Source organism: Euwallacea similis, chromosome 10, assembly GCF_039881205.1.
Source record: "Euwallacea similis isolate ESF13 chromosome 10, ESF131.1, whole genome shotgun sequence".
Classification (NCBI taxonomy): domain Eukaryota; kingdom Metazoa; phylum Arthropoda; class Insecta; order Coleoptera; family Curculionidae; genus Euwallacea; species Euwallacea similis.
The window spans coordinates 4,708,937-4,730,509 of record NC_089618.1 but is presented as its reverse complement, the minus strand read 5'-3'; the positions used below and the strand labels follow the sequence as shown (position 1 = coordinate 4,730,509).

Genomic DNA, 21,573 nt, shown 5'->3' with positions numbered 1-21,573 from the left:
CTGTTCGGTTCTGCGAGAAAGCTCTGAAAGCTCTTGACTGCTGCGCTGGCCATGGAAACAAACGACTGCACATGTGGCCTTATGGTTGGAGAGAAGAAAGAAACTTTTCAGTTCAATTTCGAATTAGTACCGGCAGTACTGCGTTACGGTACTAACAAATGTGGTCTTACCTTGATTGTTTACCAGGAATGACGGGTATTCAATGATATGGGTGTTCCACGGAAAATGCCAAGTTGGGAGGCTTAAGAGGAATCATGGCGAAAACTCCCAAAAGGAATCACTTCACATACAGGAAGTTTTACCACATGAAAAAATAGAGTTTTTGCGTTTCAAAAACAGTGAAAACGGTTTTCAGACCGCTGGCATCACGAGGAGTCAAATTACTCGCCAATTGGCAGATGCATCTACAGTAACGTGCATTAAATAAATAGAAAATTTAATTCTAATGCAAAAGTGGAGTTTCCGCGTCTTAAACACAGTAAAGAAAAATCCAAACAGGGCCTTATGAAGGCTTAAATTACTCGGAAACTGAGGAAGATGAGTATAAGGATTTTCCTAAATGAGTTAACCCTAATGAACAGCAAAATAAAGTTGCATAATATATAGGATGTTCCATATGAAAAATTAGAGTTTTAACATTTTAAACATACTTAAGATTCTAAACAAGAATTCTAATTTTAATGATTCTCGCGGATCCGCCTCTGCAATAAACTTATTGCGCATTCATTAACTATTTTTACCAATCCACATTCGAAGGAAATAAGTCATAAATTCCTCGTATGACCATCGCCTCGAGCTGAAATACGAATAATATTTCCATTTCGATTCGCCCAACGCCTTTAAACGGACAAACAGGTAGTTGCATAACGTTTTATATAACGTAAAACTGTAATATCATTTTTGCGAATATTTGTATTCATTGATTAAGGCGGATTTTCCTACAGAGTAAGAGAATCCTCCATATCTAGCACCTTCTTCTGGAAACCTGGAAGACCCCTAAAACTACCTGGATGAAATTCTTCCAGTGCTCACTAACTAAATTTTTCCAGTGCTCACAAACACAAATGTCCCCTAAAGTAAACTGACTCCAAGCTGACCTGGCAATGTGGTACTCTAACAACGCACCGTTTCCATTTCACATTTTTAAACCGAATCATAGAAAAGAAATTATTCACCTCCAGAGTCCCTGCCCGATCCAGAAGCATTGCTCCATCAGCCAGTTGTCAAAGTTTGACAGCTATGTTGTGAAACAAAAGCCAAGTGCGACGTTGTCATTTGCTGTGGAAATAATTTCCGACACCTAATCGCCTTGCTATCCAAATTTAGTCGATAACACGGTACTGATCGATAGAACAAATCCACCTCATTTAGCACATAAATCCTGCGAGTTGCACATCATTTTCATCCGGCAAAAGCCAATTTATCGATAAATCCAGCGATACTCTAAATATTAGCATAATCTCCTTAACTGATGGTACCCACTTAATGCAACGTCTGTTGCTATCAATCTAAACCAGAATCGACATATCGATGGCTTTGGAGAACTGCAAATGACACGTTTATTATTCTTCTTTTTTCATACGACCTCAAGTGGCGTTTGCAGTCTAAAACATATCCATTTGAGGATTCAACGAGGGGAGTAATTTGGCCAGAAGCAAGGGATTAAAACACTCGAAACGGCTCTCATTTCCCTTTTGTCATAAGTGGTGGTACTTATTGCAACCTTGAAGTTTCCTTGCAACGTTGAGAATTTCCGGTTCTCTTCGTCTGAATTATTCATTTTATAAAATCTCGTTTTGTGGCCGCTTTTGCAGGAGTCTCAACCGCTGCCCTATTGCTCATTCAGATCGCGTGTGTTGGAATTTATTGCGCGTTAGGTAGTTGCCACGGTACCACTGTTTTTCTTCTTACCGGGTACCGGAAATAGCAGAAAGGCAAAAATATCGGATGTTTGAAATGTGCAGTAAATGCTATCCGATAATAAAAAATATTGAAATCCTCTTTGAATCAGCCGAAAAACAGGTTTCTCCCCATTTGGGATCGCATGATTCACCCCAATAACGTTTTTTCTCCGAAATTTCTAGCTACTTCCTTGGTCTTAAGCTCTCTCTAATTCATAAACCTACACGATTTCTATCAAAGTTCGGCAACCTAGCGCTCAAACACATCGGCATTGCTACGTCTCTGTCGCTCTTATGCAGCTGCCCGTACTGCCAGCCATGTTATTCTGACAAATGAATAGCGCCTTGTTGCCATTTAATAAGAATTATTTTCAATAATGAGGTGGGGTTAAAACGAAATCGATTTCAGAATCTTCCCCAGACGCGCTCAATACATACTTAGAAGTTGTTGGCAATCTCACTCCTTCTTGCTTAAGCGACAATATCTCGGAAATGGTAACAGCTATCGACTTCCACTGATGAGCAGCAAAGGAGAAACGCAGCATGCACGGAATTTTGGGGAACAACAGACTTTTAGATGGGTTTTCGAGGAATTTCTTAAGATGCCCTTGATGCTGAGCACTATCAAAAGCCCGGATTGAGAGTCTCCCATAAGGAAACTTGGAAAACTTTCGAGGACAACCCGGCTGAAGAGCTCCCGAAGAGGTGAAATATGCGCCTGACAGTTAGGATCATTATTTCCTGTCAGAAGAGGCGTTTTTATCGTGGGGGCTGCGGATTTGCAGATGATACACCCTCATTTATTAAAAATGGGGGTAAATTTGTCTCGGCTTGCCAAAACGGCGTCTAGCGTCTTATCTTTGCACTGTCGATGTAGTTAAAACATGGTCGGACGTCTGCTAAAGCCGCGTTCAGACTTCCGGCAGCCGGGGTGAAATATGAGGGGGGAAAAGGGGGTTGCGCGCCCCAAAAACGCGCCCTCCGGGCCTGTCTGGCCCGCACTGAATAACATAATGAGATATTGCCCGGATAATCCGATATTAAAGTTTTGCCAAATGGGCCGGCTTATCGAGTAATGACCAAAGTTAGGTAGGTGTCTGAATAGGCCCGATTAAGCCCCGCGAATACAGATTTAATTTGTTTGTTGCCGCAAATGTGTACACAGTGGGAAGTTTGGAGGAGCGCCGATAAGACCCTTCGGGGGGTTTAAACGATCGTTATCTCAGGGAGAAAAAGGGAAAAGTGCGCCGTTTATGCAACCGGCATGACAAATTATTAAAATTCTCTTGTACGGCGGTGTCGGCGGTCCGGAATTTATCATTTTTGCCTCGCCAGAAAACATTGACTAATGCGGAGAGGCTCCGAAATGAAGGATATAAATCTTGGCCAAATGCGTCTCTGCCCACCGCAGAACTTTAAAACAAACATCCTGATGAGTTTCGGGTGTTGCCGCAGCTTGAACAACCCGAAGATTGTCACGTATTTCTTTCTAACGATAATTTACGCGAAAACTCGCCTGAGAGTACTAAAATGTCAGAGGTCAAGTATTGCTTCTGAGGTTCTCCCATGGTCGTTTGGCCCGAAAGTGGCAACGCCGCGTTCAGCTGTTTGATTTTTGACACACTGTTAACATCGGAAACTCCCTCTTTGACACAGCCGAGATAACAGCGTTGCCGCGTTAGAAATTGGCACTTGAAAATGTTTGTAGTATTAATATTAAAACCAGAGGCATGTCACGCCAAGATTGAAGTTTATTAAAGACGCACTTCGCATTTAAAAAAATCGACCACTGCCAACGAAAAGAAAACTTCAGTTCTTAAACCGATGTGCTCCGTCACTATGATTTTTTCTCGAAAAATCGCCTCAAGCGTTTGTCACATTTAGGGACAAGAAAGAGTGATTTTAAATTTGTTTTCTTATATGATTTTGGTGACATTTCTTTAAAAAATGCAACTAAAGTGTCTATAAACTAAAGGCGCATTATGTTAAGGTCAGTTTTTCTTAAATCCGAATTTTGGGAAGTTTTTTATATCAAACTAAAGCGTCTCGCCACTACAAATTAGCCAAAAAGGCGCTGCTAATCTGTCTAAAATATCTTAAAACTTATGTATCAGACAAACCTGGCGTGACATCAATCCCACACAAATTTTCCTAAACAGAAAACGGCAACGCCGCGCTTAACGTTTCTTTTCAAACCTGCATCTGTCAGATTTTTAAGAAATCAGTTTCACCGTCCGGAAAACCAACGTTGCCACATTAAAAAAATCTCCAAATAGTAAGTTGTTGCATTGTCGAATCGTACATGGAGCTTGATGTTGAACAGAAGCAATTTAAGATTAAAATCTTCAAGATATCAAGTGAGATGAGCTTCATTCAGCACTACTGAAGCGTAAGCGAATTTACGATCAGATAAAAGTCCACGGCAAAAACCATATTTTCCCCTTTTATTAGGTATCGACAATATAAGTTTTCGAGCTTCATTGCTGCACCCATTATCGTAATTTCGTGTTAAAATTTAAAATTCGGTGCTTGCAGGCAATAAAAACAACGAATTCCGCGGGTCCTCCGAGGATTTTACGCGCGATCTTTTAGTGTTTTTGGCCGGCGCGCCCCTGCACGTTGTCAGGAACATCGCTGGTTTAATTAACCCCGAGGTCCCTAGCTCGTTACCGGAATGACCCCTGCAAATTGCCAGGTCTCCATTCCAGCGGCCCTGATTTATTTTCTATTATTCTTTGAAGGTGGAGGTTTCCCAGAGGAGAGGCCCCGCAACCGCGAATTTTTGATAAAAAAAACTCCAGTAATGATCCCCAACAGAGCCTGAATGCGTGTGCGACTCAATGTCGGGAAAAACAAATTAATTTAGTCCCAATCTTTGTATCTGAACGTAAGAATGAACACCTGCGGACATACGAAGTATGCCCGTTTCTGCCGGCCATTCAAGACTTGTCGTCATCTCTATGTTCGTTTGCGTATCTTGCCGTCTCACGGCCATCATGAACAGCTATTAAAAATTTAATCCCCCGGATAGCGCTATCCGGCAGACGATAAAACATTAATTGCATCAACCCTTACCGGCGAATTAATGTAGGTTTATAGTTTTTGGACTGAGGCATTAAAACCCCTGAAAATCCTGTGCGTTTGTATCGCGACGTGATTTCCCCGGGGACTCGCCCCTGTGATTTGTCTTTCAACGAGCACAGGGGCGTACCGCCGGTTTCCGCGCCGAACAATCGGTGCGCCCATGGAAGCAAATGCTGCCCAAATGTCGCAAAGGTGTTCGGCGTCACCCCGAGACCTTTTAAAAATCGAACTTCCAATAAAAGATGTTTGAGTTTCTGATGGCGACTCGGAATCCCTCTCCGGGATTTTATTGCCGAATCCCCTAAGGAGTCGATCGTTTCTATGGGTTTTTTGCGCATGCAGGCATTGAAATTCAAAGTTAATGAAACTCCCCCTTAGAGCGTACTACACTTACGTGCTCATCAATTATTGGGGTGCTCTAAATAATTCCGAGCGGGTTTCAGCCCGACGCACCTGGCTCTGGCAACTTTTGTCGAATTTTCCAGTTTCATTCGAAAGCCGTGTCTTCCATAGGGCACAGCAAATTGACTTTTAAAGCTCGTAATGTAGTCAAAACAATACGGGCTGTTTACCCGCAGTCACAGGGTTTTAAATGTCGTACAACTTTCCGCCATTTTAAGCACCGAGGGGAACAAAGGCACTTTAAACTTTGCTTGTTGCTTTTATGTCGTTTCCCCTTAATGTCTTCGCGATACACTCCCTAAAATATGCGCCAGATTTACTTGAAATCTAACGCAACAATACCATCTGGCTGCATATACGAGATGTGCCTCAAACAAAAAATAGTAGAAACGCGTACACTTTTTGAAACTTCATCTTAAATAACTCCTTTCTGCTGTTGGGTATGGATTTGTATTCTGCCGACTTCAAACATTTCCGGAAAAAAATCTAATGGGCTTAGGTCAGGACTTTGCGGAGGCCATTCATATTCGAGAACTTGCTTACATGTACAGGGTGATGAGCAGAAACGCCATCTTGCAGAAACCAAAAACATTGTCTTAAGGCTGGAAAAACATCCTCTAAAATTAGTCGTTTCTCAAGCAGCTTAAATACTGTTCCCCATTCAGTTTGCAGAAAGTTCTGTAAGTCTCAAATCTCACACCACACACTAATTGGAAATTGGGTTGAAAATCCCTTAGTAACAAAAATTGAATGGACATTTTGCAAGGACTGGTCATCTGTGGCTCCCACGAACTCCCGACTTAAATTCATCAGATTTCTTTTTTTTAGTTTTTTGAAGATTTTAACCTGTTCCAATCCTCTAACCCCCAATATTCATTAGCACTTTAGTTTCTGGGTCACCCTGTACATTTTCAGCAGGTTCTCAATGCGCGTCGAAAAATATAATATTATACCCCAAACCAGCCTTTCTAATTTGCATACAGATAATGATACCGTTTAGGTTCGGTTAAGAATGGAGTTGGTCATAAATCAATGCCAAACAAGTCTCACTTGCCATGATATATCATTATAAACTGTGGCCTTTTTTCGTGCAGTTTTATTTCAATAAACTCAGCGGTCCAAAAAGTTTTTTAACCTGTAAATTATCAAAGACAATCTGTCTCTGCGAATACGTAATGGAGACTGGGATGTCGGGCTTTGGCAATGGTTGGGGTGGTTAGGGGATGCCGTTGGAGACTTCAACTTTCCACTTGAAAAAATACTGAAGATTTCAATGTATTGAAATTATGATTGGCGTTAAAGGTTCTAGTACGGGGGAGATTGAAAAGAAAATTGAAAAAACAGGGCACCTCCCTCGACCTCTGATTCCCCTGCACTGAAGAAGGAATGTAAAGCAGATGCCTCCTTACATGTGGAATATACCAATTGAGATGCAGGATTATGGAAATGTTTAAATGAGTATTCTACCTGAAAACTAAAAAACCAGAAGAAGAACACTTTGTTGTCATTCCCGGTTTGCCGTACTTAAGCCCCTCTACTCTTATCCTAATAAACTTACTCTAGTTTAAGACAATGACGGTCTAATTACGCAAAAACAAATCAACAATGGCCGACTAATTGATCATTTAGTAATAAATTAAGATCAGACAGAGTGCTCACGCCGGAAAGAATCGGACATTTATTTCACTCTCGATATCTGGCCAGCAGCCGCTTTTAATGGCTGACGTCACCGGACAACAAAAATTTAGACAGCTGGCCTATAAATAAATATGCGTCCATTGTGTGAACCTTAGACGCGAGCACATAGCTTGGAAAGCAGAATATCAACTCAAGGACAGTCAGCAGAAACATTAATCTACAGGGATTTTTCCTGCAACGTGGCAATGTCGCACGAACTTGACAGCAATGCTATTTCTTTGTCGTACTCACCGGGGGGCACATCCGCCGGCCATTTTGTTGGGACAAGTGAACGTCCCGGCGTTGCCATTTGCCTTAGAGATGGTTTTATGGCCCTCAGATCCACAGAACAATAAAGTAAATAATTCCTTTTCAGTTAAAGGGAAAAGTCGGAAGATAAACTGAATGCGAGACTCGTCAAAGACAAGTAATCATTTGACTCTAAAAAGTATATAACTGAAAATTTCCCAGCGTTTACTCGGGCGAAATTGCCCGTATTCCGGGGTTTGTGCGTGAATCTCGCAGTTAAGGGAAATTGAAAGGAAACTCGATTCCAGTGGCAGAACTGGGCTGATCTAATTCGGAGGAATTGAGTTGAAAGTAAATGTGAGTGAAAAATTACTGCAAATACATGAAGTAATAAATCGGCACCCATTTATTACTCTACAAAGGAAATTATTACTTCACACACCTAGAAGGTGACAAGGGACAACCACCGGGGCCCCTGAGTTTTCAGGCTGTTAACAAGATGTTCGCGCGCCTTTGACCACACGCACGCCCACCATGGGCCATGCTTATGGTATGCACCCATGGACCACGCAACATGGGCAGTAATAAGTCGCTAAACCAATAAATTCAGGTAATTATTTACATTACGAGTAATTACTCCTAGTTCTTGCGTTGCTTGCGCTGCGTTGTTGGGGGCGAAGTGATTATTTAGTTCATTGGATGGTGTAAAAATATTCATTAAAATGGTCATTCGTGGTAGCTCAATAGTAAAACGCGCATTCAGTAATTGGACTTCGCAGTAAATCTGAGTACTTTGCTCGGCATTGAAGCATGACCGAAATATACGCAATCGCCCGTTTAAACGTAAACACAAAGCTGATTAGCAGTGTCAGAAGTCAAGTTGGCTCTTAGTGCGAATGGTACGTATTTTTGTCTCATGGTGATCAGGCACCATTCGTTCAAATGAGCCCAACAAATGCGATAAGGTAAAGATAGGGGCTAACAGGTCGGGTACCAGAGTTTATGACTGGGGCTTGAAAAGGTACCATGTACCATATCATGGTCATCCCACACGGGAGATTGGAAGAAATTTATTATTGAAACGGATCATTGGGGGCCAATTCGGGTTGCTTAAGTATCACAGCTCCTGGAATGAAAGTCTTGAAAGGAGGGAAGATCAGGGGACACATTTTTTGTATGTTTTAACCTCCTTCTGGGACGACCCTGATGTATGGAATATTTAGGTAAAATTTCCTAATTTTTTTGACGACTTTCGGATATTAATCATCCACTGGGACGATACTGACGTTCACAATACTATCACAAAATTCTCGAATTTTACAGGCAATTTTGGGCATTCGCTGTTCATAAATATCAGCGGCGTCCGCCCTTCTTTATAGCTGCCGCGAGTATTTCAAAAGTGGAGACAAACTAAAAGAGATGATGTAGCCCCTTTCTGGCGGGCTCTTAGCGCTCGTAGAGGTGATTAATTTGCGGTATTTTCTACTTCGATTGCTTGTCGAGTTCCCGAGATATCGGCGCGCCAAGTTGGAGTCGGAGTTTTCACAGATGGCCAATAGCGATTTTCTCCACGCCAAATCAAGGTGAGAGGCTGATCGCTCATTTCACCCCCTTCGTGTTCGCCCTAGGAGAATATCGTACGGCCAGCCCTATTCTGAGGCGTATAAATCTAAAAACTACCCCCTCTCTCCCTATTCACTCCACTAAGTTCAATTTCATTCGAATCCAGTTACGGCGCGGTCGTAAAAAATAAATTTCCATCACGGCCGGAAATGTCCGGATAAATTTTACGACCCTGTTTTTGTTCTGCTACATTTAACCGTGATGTTTTTGGGCGTTTATCGGCAAAGGCCCTTTCTTTAAGTCTCCTTCGCTCAGAATTTCTTTTTGGGCCTCAAACTGAAGCTCCAGTGCAGTGCAATTTATCAGGCTTATTAAAAGAAATCAAAGTAAAAAATTTCTTCATCTTCCACCATGATGATGCTCAATATTTCGTACTTCCCCTCATCGGGAAAGTCAAGCATAAAAAAGGGATGTGTGAGCGTGCACAGGGCATTAGCCGAGAATTAAGGACCCTTGTAAGCCCTTGAGTGGAGCTGAAGTTCTTTATTGCGAGGTGGTGGGGTCTTGCGGTTGAATCATCATTAAGCTGTCCCTTACACTGGGTGTCCCAGAAAAAATGGTACATATGGGAGTTGCATGTTAGAATGCAGAGGACGTCTGTGGCTACCACGACGTCCAGACTTAAACCCATTTGACTTTTTGTTTTTGGTTTTTTGAAGATCTTCAATCGCTCTATTTTGAATCTTCTACCGCCCAATACTTGTTTGTACCATCATTTTTGGATTACCCCGTATACCCTACAAGACGATATTTTTTTTAATGTAGATGAACGAACTGGGGCATGCTCTGTTTGCTATTGGAGTTAAGCCCACGTTACGAGATAACAGCTCGAAAGCAAACAAGAAAAAACCGCCATACATATTCTAAGCGAGGAACGTATGTTTGCACCCACTGGATTTAAGCGAAACGAGAAAATTTAGGACGTCTAGATAAACGGAAACCGTGCATCGGCTTAACGGTGAACCTACGAAGATGAAGATACGAACTATTAAAGTTCGAGGAATCGTTTTAACCTGAGCTACGCTCCATTAGCCCCCTCCCAGGTGCCTCAAAACGCGCCCTTTTTCAAGTCTGGACTAGTTTCCACTTGGAATCTTAATGGCTTCAGTCCTCCGGGGAAAGATAAAGTGCAGTGCACGTCGCCTGCATAATTGCAATTGATGAAAATCTGCGATTAATCCCTAGGAGTGCATCGCTGCTCGACAACGATGATCTGAGATGATTCCTAGGGAAAAAGCAACTGAGATTGAGGCGGTACTCGATGAGTCCAAAGTCAGACATTGCGAAAATATTTTGAGAAAGTGATCGATGTTTCAGTAAGAACGATCTGGCAGTTGTCTTTTATTTCACAACGAGGTTTGTGTTCAACATGGTGAATGCACCTCTACGAGGCGCATCCGCCATTTTGAACGCAGACCATACATTTCGCAGGCAACCAATTAACGAAGCTAAACGAGGTTTTGCGGTGCTATGGTACAATATGGCTCGGCCTGAAGTTTGAGGCCATTAACGTAACCCACGACTTGACAAACACCGTTTTGTTTTCCATCAAATTAAAAACCTAAAGCCCATTAACGCCAGAGGTGTTTTCACAGGAAACGTAAGCGAGCACATCGATCTAAATTAGAGGGGCCAATTTGTAAGCTGCACTATTTCAAAGGCCCCGATCGGGTAAAAATAGAGCGGAGCTTAATTAATTTCAAGTGTGCACACAGCTGTCCTTGGAGTACGTCAGCCGACCATTTGATCTCTCACTATTATTATAATCCAAGGGCGCTGGAAGTGATTAGAAACTAGCGGTTTACATAAGTAGAGCATCGAGTTCGTGTCGGGTTTTTACATGGGCAAATGAAGAAACTGAGAAAAGCGATCTGCCACTGAAGCGAATCGATCGGATACATTACGAGCGGCAATATTTTATTGCCAAAGTGGCTGTGTGTTTCGCAATATGCTGGAAAGTTGGCACCTCTGCGAAGTAGTCCGTTCGGCCTTGTTAATGGCTTCGCCTCAAAGTGCGACAAAAAGCCGCATTCCACGACATCCCAACATGGCAAAATTAAATTTCCTCGGCAAAAAACTACCGTAACAATTTCCTCTTTACCGTAGCAGCCGATGTCCCTATTTGGGAACCCGCAATTTCTTCGTGCTTCTCGGAGGATCGTTCTTTTGGTTCTGCGACTCGCATTCCGGTTCCATGCTCGACGCAGCCCCATCTAGGTATACGCCACTTTAAATGCAAACAAGGACCAAATTGTCTATTATCAGAAAATTATGGAATTGTTGCGTGCGCCAGGAGCCTCTGGCAGATCTCCGTGCTGGCGGGGTGAAAGTGCGGAAGCCTTCCGATGAATTTTAGGTCATTTTTCCTTTTTATGGAACGAGATATGGGATTTTTTCATGTCGGGAAGAAATTAAGGACCCCCGTGGGGTCCCAACACGCAGTAAAAAGAGGGAACGAAGGCCGAATTTCCTACGCCAGCAAAGTGTATTATTTGGATGCCAATAAAAGCATCAGACACGCCAATGAACTCAATGACGACTCTGATGGATCAAACCTCGAGTTTTGGGACCGTTGGATAAAAAAAAGAAAAATATGATTTTAGAAAATGTTTTAACGTAATTCGCCACTAAGTCTCATTACAGAAAAGCAGATCCATCGAACTTTTATTTTTCGACAGCCCTGGTATGCAACGAATATTCACAGGGGACAGTTACGTAACAAGGGTGCATCAGGATTAATTTGATTTTTCTGATTCTATTCTGTCGAATATTTTTCAACAATTCCCGAAAATGCTTTAGGTGGTTCCGCCACTGATCATTAACCAGTGGTTGAAAAAGCACTTAAAACATGCATGTGTAATAATCTAATCAATACATATAACATACCTGTCGTCGCGTGGTGGTCGTGGTTATGTGATAATCTATCAACGCGCCCCAGCTGAACAACTGTTACGTAATAGTATTACGCACGGCTTGAAGCTTCATTACACACACTTATCTGTAACTGCTGATTTTCGTTATGGGTTATAAAATATTGGTAATGGGCAAGTGATTACTATAAATCGACTTAAGAAAATAGTACAACGGTAACTACGGCTCATGGGTCGATGTATTCTGGCAACAGCGGCAACATGTAGAGCAGAAAACAAGGGAATTCGGGTATTCCCCGGACTCTGGAGTGTAGAGCTCAAAAGCTCCAAAAAGAGCACATCCATGTCACTCATTCTGTCATTATTGAAATTGACGGCCAAATTCAAAAATCTCCGGACAAATTCAATATGACTTATCTGCCTAGTTAAATACTTCCGTGGAATTTCCCACTTGGAGAATTGTCATTTTATCCTGTTTCAGAGTGAATTGACTCTGTCACGTGCAATGTACTCTGACAACATGCAGAAAACGATTCGAGCATCCCCGGAACCAGGGCTTTGGAACATAGTTCGTAGACTTTAAGAAAAACTCCATTACGTCATGGTTTTGCCACGCCAGTTAGTTAAATGGGAACGTTATGACGTTATAGGGTCTTCTTAAAGCATTCGTACTATATTTGTCGCATGAAAAAGATATCAAAAGTATCAATTCTCACTGTTATTTATGTCACACACGTAACTTAATCTGTCATTATTGAAATTGACGGTCACATTTGAAAATCTCCGGACAAATTCAATATGACTTAAAACGTTATTGAAGTAAAAAAATTACTATTTCCATGTTGATTTGTCAAATTCCAGAGGTGCATCGGGTTATCCATATTGATTTTTATGTAAAAATTGTCGAATTGTAATTTAAAGAAATTATTAAAAATGATAGGAGGCCTCACTAAGGAGACAGTCTTTTTAGCGAACATTTCTCAATCTTCCTGAAAATAGCAAAACACTCTGCCAGAAGGTAGACCAAGGGAAACTCCTAAATTACAGTGGCATTTCAAAAATGTTCTTGCCTACTTCAATTCAATAAAACTGTTCAATTAAAAAACCCCAACTTTCAACCTAACACAGCAAGAAAATCGCTGCACGGCAACAGGATCTTTGAGGTGGAAAGTCTCTGCTCGGTGTTAGAACTCCCCCCGTTTTATCAAAAGTGGCTTTATCGCAATTTCTGGGCCATCGCGCAAATTTCGAGAAAACTTCCCCGGAAATAATTTAAGTGGAGGTTAAACTCCCCTGCGAGAGACATCGTGCGGAAAATCTTATTTATTTTGCATGGATTTTCCAGAGGTAAAAGGCAAAAAGGAAAATCGACAATGCACTTGCTACGCGCAAATCTTTGTAAAATGTCCGGTTTTTATTCAGCAGTTCTTGGAATTAAACATTAAATTTTCGTTACGGCGTCCACAAAGGGAAAAAATTTAATTGGAAATCTTGCACTTTCTTCGGGCGGGACACTGTGAATCGCCGGTTTACAGCTGACAAGGTCAAATTATCCATTAAAACGTGATAATCTTCGAATGGCACTGAAAGTTTATTAAAACCGAGGAACTACTAACCACATTTGGTACCGTCTTCCTGCGCAGAACTCCCCTCCTCGGGAAAGTCAACGATAAAAAAAAACATATCATAAAAGAAATCTAAGGGATTCAAGTTAGGACTTCGTAGGCTCCATAGATGATTATCCCGAGCAATCCATTAAAAATTCACATTCAATTCTTGTTACTCAAAATTTTTTAACCCAGAATTGATTTTTGTGGTCATTTTTTTATGTGATTTTGAGACCAGTTGAGCATCCATCAACTGAATGGGGACAGTACTTTAACTTTTTGGAGAAACGACTTATGTATCTGGTTTCTGCAAGATAGCGCTTTTACTCATTACCCTGTAGAACTAAGGGAGGCCTGGAACACGAATGGCCCTCACGATGTCCTGCCTTATACACATTAGATTTATTTCTTTTTTTTGTTTTTTTTAAGTATACAAAATCCTCATTAATGAGAGCTATTGCTTTCAACATGAATTCTCAATTAATCAAAACGCGATAATCTTAAAATGGTGCTAAATTGGTCAAAATCGAGGAGCCACACCTGGTACCATCTTCCTACACACTTACTACTAAAAAAACTATGGCTAACCGTAATAACTTACAGGTTTCGCCGAGACCATTGTCATTAAAAACATTACGTTGTCCATTAGCATTCGTTTAAATAAATTAGCAATTCTAATGGAGTTTATACAGGGTTCAATGCATAGGCTTTGTCCCAAAACTGAGTCGTCTGTGCTGCCAAAGCCTGTACCCTTACAGGAACTCGCATAGTGCATATTAAGCAGCATTTAGGATGTCATGGTGCCTCCGCCTCGGGTTCAATTTCAGCTAAGAATTGAGGCTGAAATTTGGTATTTTGGGGCTCACGTGGCGATGATGGTCTCAAGAAGCTTCCTAAGAGCGGTCCTGCTCCAGAGCTAATAAACCGATTCAATAATCGCTTAATAACTAATAGCTGCGCGATTTTATCAATTCTAGTAATGATGAAACAGAATCGTGACAAGGACGTTTCAGATCGAAGCACTAAAGGTCATAAATAACAAGTAAATCCTCTGAAGATAATATAACGAGATGCAAGGAGATGAGCTCATGCTGGCAGCCTTGACAATCTGCATTGGAACAGACTATGCGAGTTAGAAGAAAAACGTTTGAAGAATTTTTCGGTCCTTTCTCTTGGATAAATGACAGTTGAGCTGAGAAAAAGCGATCGCCTTCAGATATGATCATTGTTATGAGGTCGCTGAAATTAACCCATAAAAGTAAGATTAAGGCGAGCGATCATGAGCAAATACACGACTTTCTCGTGATTGATATTAGTAAAAGCGTAAAAGTACAAAAGCGATTAGAGTTTTCTCATTATTTATCGTGCGATTTGTATTCTGTCGACGCCTCAGTCGGTACCGGCTAAGTAAACCATATGGTTAATTGCATAACGCTATGTTAGGAAAACCATTCAAGGCTATCGCGGTCAAATCTGGCAGGGTAAGTACCTAAAACTTCCTGAGAAATGGGCGAAATTGCGATCGATGTATTTGGTACGAATAGTGCTTGAAGTTGGGATCAAAAGCGCCCTCCAAAATCCCGATATAGAAGACTTTTCTCTTCTCTATTGAGTCGAATCTAATACCCTCCAGAACATGCGAAAACATCTATAGAAAATGCACATTTAAATGGAGATTTTTTTTCTAAATTAGTAATAACCTGGGACAAACACTTTCCACCACTGCGATTTTCATGGCAACCTTCTCCATACTTTATTAGAGAAAGAATCATAGGCGTAATTTAGCAAGAAACAGTGGCGTGCCAGATCGTGCTCGCACTCAATGAAACTACTGGAAAAAAGGCACATTTCAAAGCAGAAAGTTTTCCAAAATAATTAGTAACTCCATAGGGAAATTTCCCACGTCTCTGATACTTTCAAATTGCAGAGATCTGACCATCTACCATCCGCTGAACCCTACATGAGTGAATGTAAAAGTAAACAGTGGCAGAACAACAGAGAAAAAGAACGGAGGGAAAACACAAGATAAACGTGGAAAATGCAGGTTTTTGCTAAAAAGAAATATACTAAAAAAGAATTGTAGTCCAAAAATATGTTCTCTATGCCACTGGCATCGCAATAAATCAGACTAACTAGGGCATAGCATCACAGAAGTCAATGAATTACAACGTAAGTGCGACTCTGTGGTTTCATGCAGATTTTGCTGTTCCAAAATGAAGGAGTTTTCGCGTTGCTCAATATCAATCCTCAATAAACAGAGGCGGAGCAGCGAGGGAATCAATGAAGGAAAGGACGAATATGGGTACTCGTGGGCAATATGGCTTAAAGTTGACTTAAAAAAGATCAAAATTTAATGGTTACTTCAATCTGACCAAGTAAATTTGCCAGTAAAAGCACCTCAATAACCATTCTTGGGTAAAAAAATCGTAATACCTGATATCTTACAAGACCTCTTAAGCCATTTTACGATCGTTTAAGAATATTTTAATTAAGAGCGCAGTAAAATGTGTGTCCAAATTGAGACCGGAATGGACCCATATGGGCTAATAACCATGGACAGCCGTAAATTGTAAGTTTTCGAATATTATGTACCAAACTGTTGTTATAAAGAGTCTCTTCACGATCCCCTCTCGTCCTTTCTTTATGGAAAGTTTGCGGTTGGGAACAATGGAAACATGGAAATAAAGTTCGTGTCTCTGTCTTGTTTGTGCAAACTTCCTAAGGGGCAATTTTAAAACTAACCGGTAAAAGCAGCTGAGTTTTTCAAAAAATTAGTCATTTGTTCCACCCCTGAAGGGGTATAAAGCTCCCATCGATGGGTCTTACTGTTCTCGAGATATCAGGGAAAATACGAAAAATGGAAATTCCGAGCAGGAAAGCGTTCTTACGCCCGTACGATTTTGGGTAGTGCAGATTCGCAGGAAATGCCTCTATTAGCTAGAAGATCACGGAATTATCGGATTAGCAAACCACAATTAAAATCGAATGAGGCATCTAATTGCTCGGGTTGTTCAACTGAGGAAATTGAGGTTTTTGATGGGTGCAGCCCCGCCTCTTTGCTGCTCATTATAATTACCCACAGTCGAACACACTCATGGGGTCATTTCGCAATTGAAGGTAACAGATTCCATCAAACCACACCAATTTAGTCCTTGCAATCTCCGTGGTTCCCACGCCAATTTTCGACATTTTAGCTCGAATCTTCCGGTACAAGACCGACTTTTTTCGCCTCAGAAGGGGGGAGATATATTGTGGGAAAGTTGGGTGGATGATCGAGAAATTTGTACATCCGATATCCTTGACCGGCGTCATCCACTGCAAAACTGCCCGAGAAATTTGCATTTGGTTAATTCGCATGCAAATGAAATTGCATTAAACTGCTCGAGAATTGATTGGATTTATGGGCGCTCAAAAGAGGCGACTTGTAGGATGACGTGAATTGTCAGAACTCAAAAAATGAGAGATCTCGGGAATGGTTAGATGTGCGGCCAGCTCTGATGGTGCGACCCCGCTTTACTTCCTCGGTATTATTTAATACACAGTTGTCCATTGAAACAATGAACGACACATTTAAGCGAGATTGATTTATCGCACATAACTCTGAATGCAATTAAACCTAAAACGGGAATGATAAATCCATCCAATGGGCAATAAATCCATCTCATTATGGCGAGAAAGGGTGAAAAGGTGCCCGGACCTCCTGTTAATGTTATAAGTAAATAAATAAATACATAAATAACTAATGAGTGAGTGCGCAGAACCTCCTACGCGGCTGCACGCATTTTTTGCGTTTACAGCGTTAATTTATCGACCTTTAGAATTGTCAATTACAATTGAAATAAACAGCCGATAAATCTACGGTGATGTAAGGCTGTGTTGCACAAGATTTGGTGACCTAATCTGGGCAATAAGGCAGCGCAATTATTATAATATCCACCCTAAATCTAGATAACGAATATCATAAGCTTTTATATCCCTGAATGCGTTTTAGAACTAAATGGACCAGGAAACGGCTAGTAATAATACCATAGATAAGACTAATCTTATCGTTGTTATAAAATAAACATATGCCAAGTAAGCAACGAGCCCGAATCGTGACAAACTGCACAAAATTATACCAAAGGAAGGAGGAATATGTGGTTTTGGTGTCTGAAGAGGGCGCAATGGAGCGTAGAAACGTTGGCACGTAATGAGAACTAGGAAGAGCGTTTAAGGCCAGTTAAAGCGTAAACAACATTCCACGCGACACGTAAACGTACGAACGTATCCGTATCGAGCCGAATAAAAGCATAAACACCCGAAACTAGTGTCAAAATTAGTTGTCAGAAAAACGTCTCTGTTAACTACGGTGAAAGCTGTCAGCTTGTTTCTGACCCTTTAAGGCCCCGCATATTGCGACTGGTTTTTTTTCTGAGAAACTACTAAAATTTGATACTTTATTGAGGAAACTTGAGGATTTAAATCGTCAAGAAATCAGTAGCATACATTACTTTTTACACAGAATTATTTACTTTAGAAATGTTCTCTTAAAATCTCGGTTATTGATAGTCTTTTTCAACAGTTTAACAACCCACAAGGAGCGCCCCTCATTTATTTTTGAGAAACCACTAAATTTGGCCGAGCCCTTGGGGCTATAAACCGTAGAAAAAAGCAGTGGCGTAGGTATTTTTTTTGTCGTCAGGCATTTTTGAGAGCCATAAAGCTGAATGCACCTCGTCATTAATACCATTATCCCCATTTCCAGCTCGAGCATTGTAAATGTGAATTGAAAGGCATTTCAGGTGATTCGGCCGCGTACATTACAGTGGGTACGTGGGGCAACGTACTAGTATCTCCATTTAGAGATTAGAGACGTGTCTCTTTATTGATTTTAATTATTTGCTCACGCAAACAAACTTCCCCTCTCAGCAATTCCTTGATACTGGACGTGTATCAGTATTGAACTTTAAATAAAAATACCCACGAGGAATGAATTGATTTGTCAAATTTTATATTTCAACAATCAGCGAGCAATTTTCATATTTGCACAAGTGTAAATTATGGGATAATTGCTCTACACCGGTGCAATTTATATTTATTGCGCCTTAATTTACATTATGCAAACTTTTGACAGCGGTGCACTAAAACCGGGACTAAAAAGCTCTCTCTGCACCCATATAAACTCTATATATTTTCCTATTTATGGGCAGCAGCTGGTAATAAAATTTAAACAGGGGAGGGGTAAAACTTCTTTTAAATATTAGCCCAAGTGACAGCTTTACGACCCCATTGGCGTCAGCCGAAGATTTTCCCATTTCTCATAGTGGCAGGCGAAAAAACTAATTTTAACATTCCGCAGGATTTCCACGTAACAAGGGAATGACAGCGGGTCAAGGGGCAACTCCCCCTCACACAAGGGGGGAAGTTCTGTCCAAATGCGTGCCACGCATTGGGGCTTGTCGATAATCGGAATTGAGGGAAAATAGTAAAACTGTCGGAAATTCGAGCAGCTGGAGAGGTGACAAGTGCCCCATGGGCCTGCTGGGAAGCAGATGGTCGGAGTTTTAGGGAACTCCTTAATTACTGTTGCACCTTTGCTACCAGGACCGCAATTAGGTGATGAAAACGCACTAAAAACCAGAATGACAAGAAACAATTCAAACAATGAGTTTTTTTCGAAGCACATTGCATGACGTCGAGTTTTGAAGTAAAGCGCTTTCGGGCCTTTAAATGCTCCCTCAGTAGTCGTCAAATCAGCCAAGAGAGAATGCGGTCAAAATTTCATTGGGGCCTGCTCTGTGTCCTTGAAGGTATTCTGATATTGACCCTGCCTTGAGGTGAAGCCTAATCGGGCTGATATCGAAGTGTGCGCTAATTTACACCCGGTGCACACTGCACAGGTGTGTTTGGTGTGCCAGATGGTCTTTTTGCGCATTTTAAATTTGTTTGAAATTCTGTGTGGGCAATCAAAGGAATCACGTGAAATCCGAAAAATCACCCAAAAGATCAATAAACAAACAAACAAATAAATAAATAAATAAATAAAGGATTGTTTTGTTTTTTCTAAAGCAGCCATCTTCCCGCCCATTTATCTAACGCTGACCTTGACACGACCCAGTCACTATCAACTTTAGCGCATTAATAACAATAACTGTTGCCAACCGAACTCACCGCTTATTTTCCTCATGCGGGCATGCACGTAATACTCCAACTCGATGCGGAAACTCCCAAATCCCAAAAACGTCACTCAACTGTCACCTCAAAATCAAAATTCGCCTCTTGAAACGTCAAACTCTGAATAAAAACAACCGCTAACGCGGAAGCAGACGTCAGCACTTTGTGGCACTAACGACTCCGATCGCTCCTTGGAGTTGGGTACATCCGGATAATGACGAAAAGCGGAGCAATTTTAACGCCTTTTCGGCGCTTTTTTTGGTGCACAAATTCGTCAGTTTTTACGGGAATTCCGGGAAATAAATGACGTTCGCCACCGACGACGCGATGAAGTGTTTTGTGCTGAACGTTGAACCGCGCGCGGGACGAACGGCAACATGCGCCATGTTGCCACATTAAATGAATCTGTCTCATACCAGGGATGCACATGGAGTAAGCTCCATGGCAAAAGCAGCGAGAGAATGGGCATGAATGATGGACGGTCGGCAACACTGCGGATACGCGAGACAGCGCGGTGATGGCGCTGACGCGATGTGGGGATTCAAAATTCAAGGCCTACTAGATATCTAGATTCTATGGTAAATAAATTCGTTTTCGTAGGGAATTGAACATGGGTTGAGCATGTATTGGCGGGCTGCAAAAGAGACGTCTTTGAACCGAATTGATTCCTGCTCAGTTTGAGTGGGGATTTTCAAAAATCTTTCAGGAAGTAACTCGAAATTTCAAGGAAAAATCCTTACTACAGAAGGAATACAGGACGAAGAACTACAGAGAACTATAGAAGGACATCTAGGGTTACAGAGAAACGTAGGGGACAACAGAGGAACATGAATGACTACAGCGGATCTTAGATGACTACAGAGAAACACAACAGACTACACAAGACATCTCATTGACAAGAAACCGAACCTAACCACTTCTCGACTTCTTTGAGTCCCTTTTCAGCCCCTGGTTTCGATTTTGAGTTTTCTTAAGGACATTTCCTCTCATTTTTACTGCACTTTAGCGCGTTTCCTTCTTTCCAATTAATTTTCACAACGTTTAAACAACAATTTATGAGATTTACGCCCACACACAACTTATTTAAGCCGCGCAACCTTCCAGCTGCAATAAGCAGCACTGTAGTCTCCCATGGTTTTTTCTTTACCAAAAGGGTGGTACTGTACCAATCTATCTTGATACAATAATCTCTGCAAGCACCTACTTAAGCAACCATTTAACCTATGAGATACAAACAATAATTCCCAGCTCCAAGCAAATCATACCATTATTATTAACAATCTAAATTGCGGGGTCGTGACCCCAAAAGGTTTCGAAATGTGTGTGAGATTGGATCTATTGGCCGAGAGCTGGCCGTACCTTTGCAAAAGCCGCTAAATGTTACGTAATCGTAGTGATTAAATTGTCATAAGACGCAAAAATTGATTAAATTCTTATTTCACCTCGTCGAAGGTTCTAGAAACTTTTTTGGAGTTTCCGGAGCGGCTACAAGCTAAGCTCTATAATCTGAGAACAGCCCCTCTCAGAAGGAAGCGAAAAGAAATTTCTAGGGTACGTTTGCCGTTCTGATGGGAGAAAGGCTCCAGTAGCGGCACGGCCTTTTTTCTTTACGGTTTAATTATCAAGTGTTGACATGGCAGAAAAATGTCTACGCCACTGAAATGTGGTGTGAAATATGTAAAGTAATTACGGGAGTAATTAGAACACATTTTGGCAGATATAAGCATTAGTTCCAGAGGCGGCACGGGTTATTTATTACTAGTAATTCACTTTTTCTTCAAGTTAAGTATTTTAAATTAAAAAAAAACTCTACGCCAATGATGCTTGATATGAAAGGTTATTTAAACTGGATTGCAGCAGTAACTGGAGAAAAATTAGGCGGTTTTATAGGGTTTCAGTGGCGCGCTTGACGTCGAATTTGACGCAGCTGTAGAAGAGTTTGGGAAAAATTAAGTTTCAGTGGCGGTGCCAAAATTTATAGTCGTAATAGATTTTTTTGTTCTAAGT

The 21,573-nt window shown here is 41.3% G+C and overlaps 1 protein-coding gene across 2 annotated transcripts in view; it reads right to left on the bottom strand.

Moving 5' to 3' along the window:
• The window catches only part of ckn (CRK like proto-oncogene, adaptor protein), a 56,351-nt gene that overhangs the window by 34,034 nt on the left and 744 nt on the right, over positions 1–21,573 (bottom strand). The window contains exon 1 of one of the 2 annotated variants that reach the window (XM_066394592.1): positions 19,564–19,906. The exons of the other annotated variant lie outside the window; for it this stretch is intronic. Coding sequence (XP_066250689.1) covers positions 19,564–19,579 — 16 coding nt within the window. The 5' untranslated portion in view covers positions 19,580–19,906. Of the gene's footprint in view, positions 1–19,563; positions 19,907–21,573 lie in introns of those variants that run through there. 2 annotated transcript variants of the gene reach the window in all.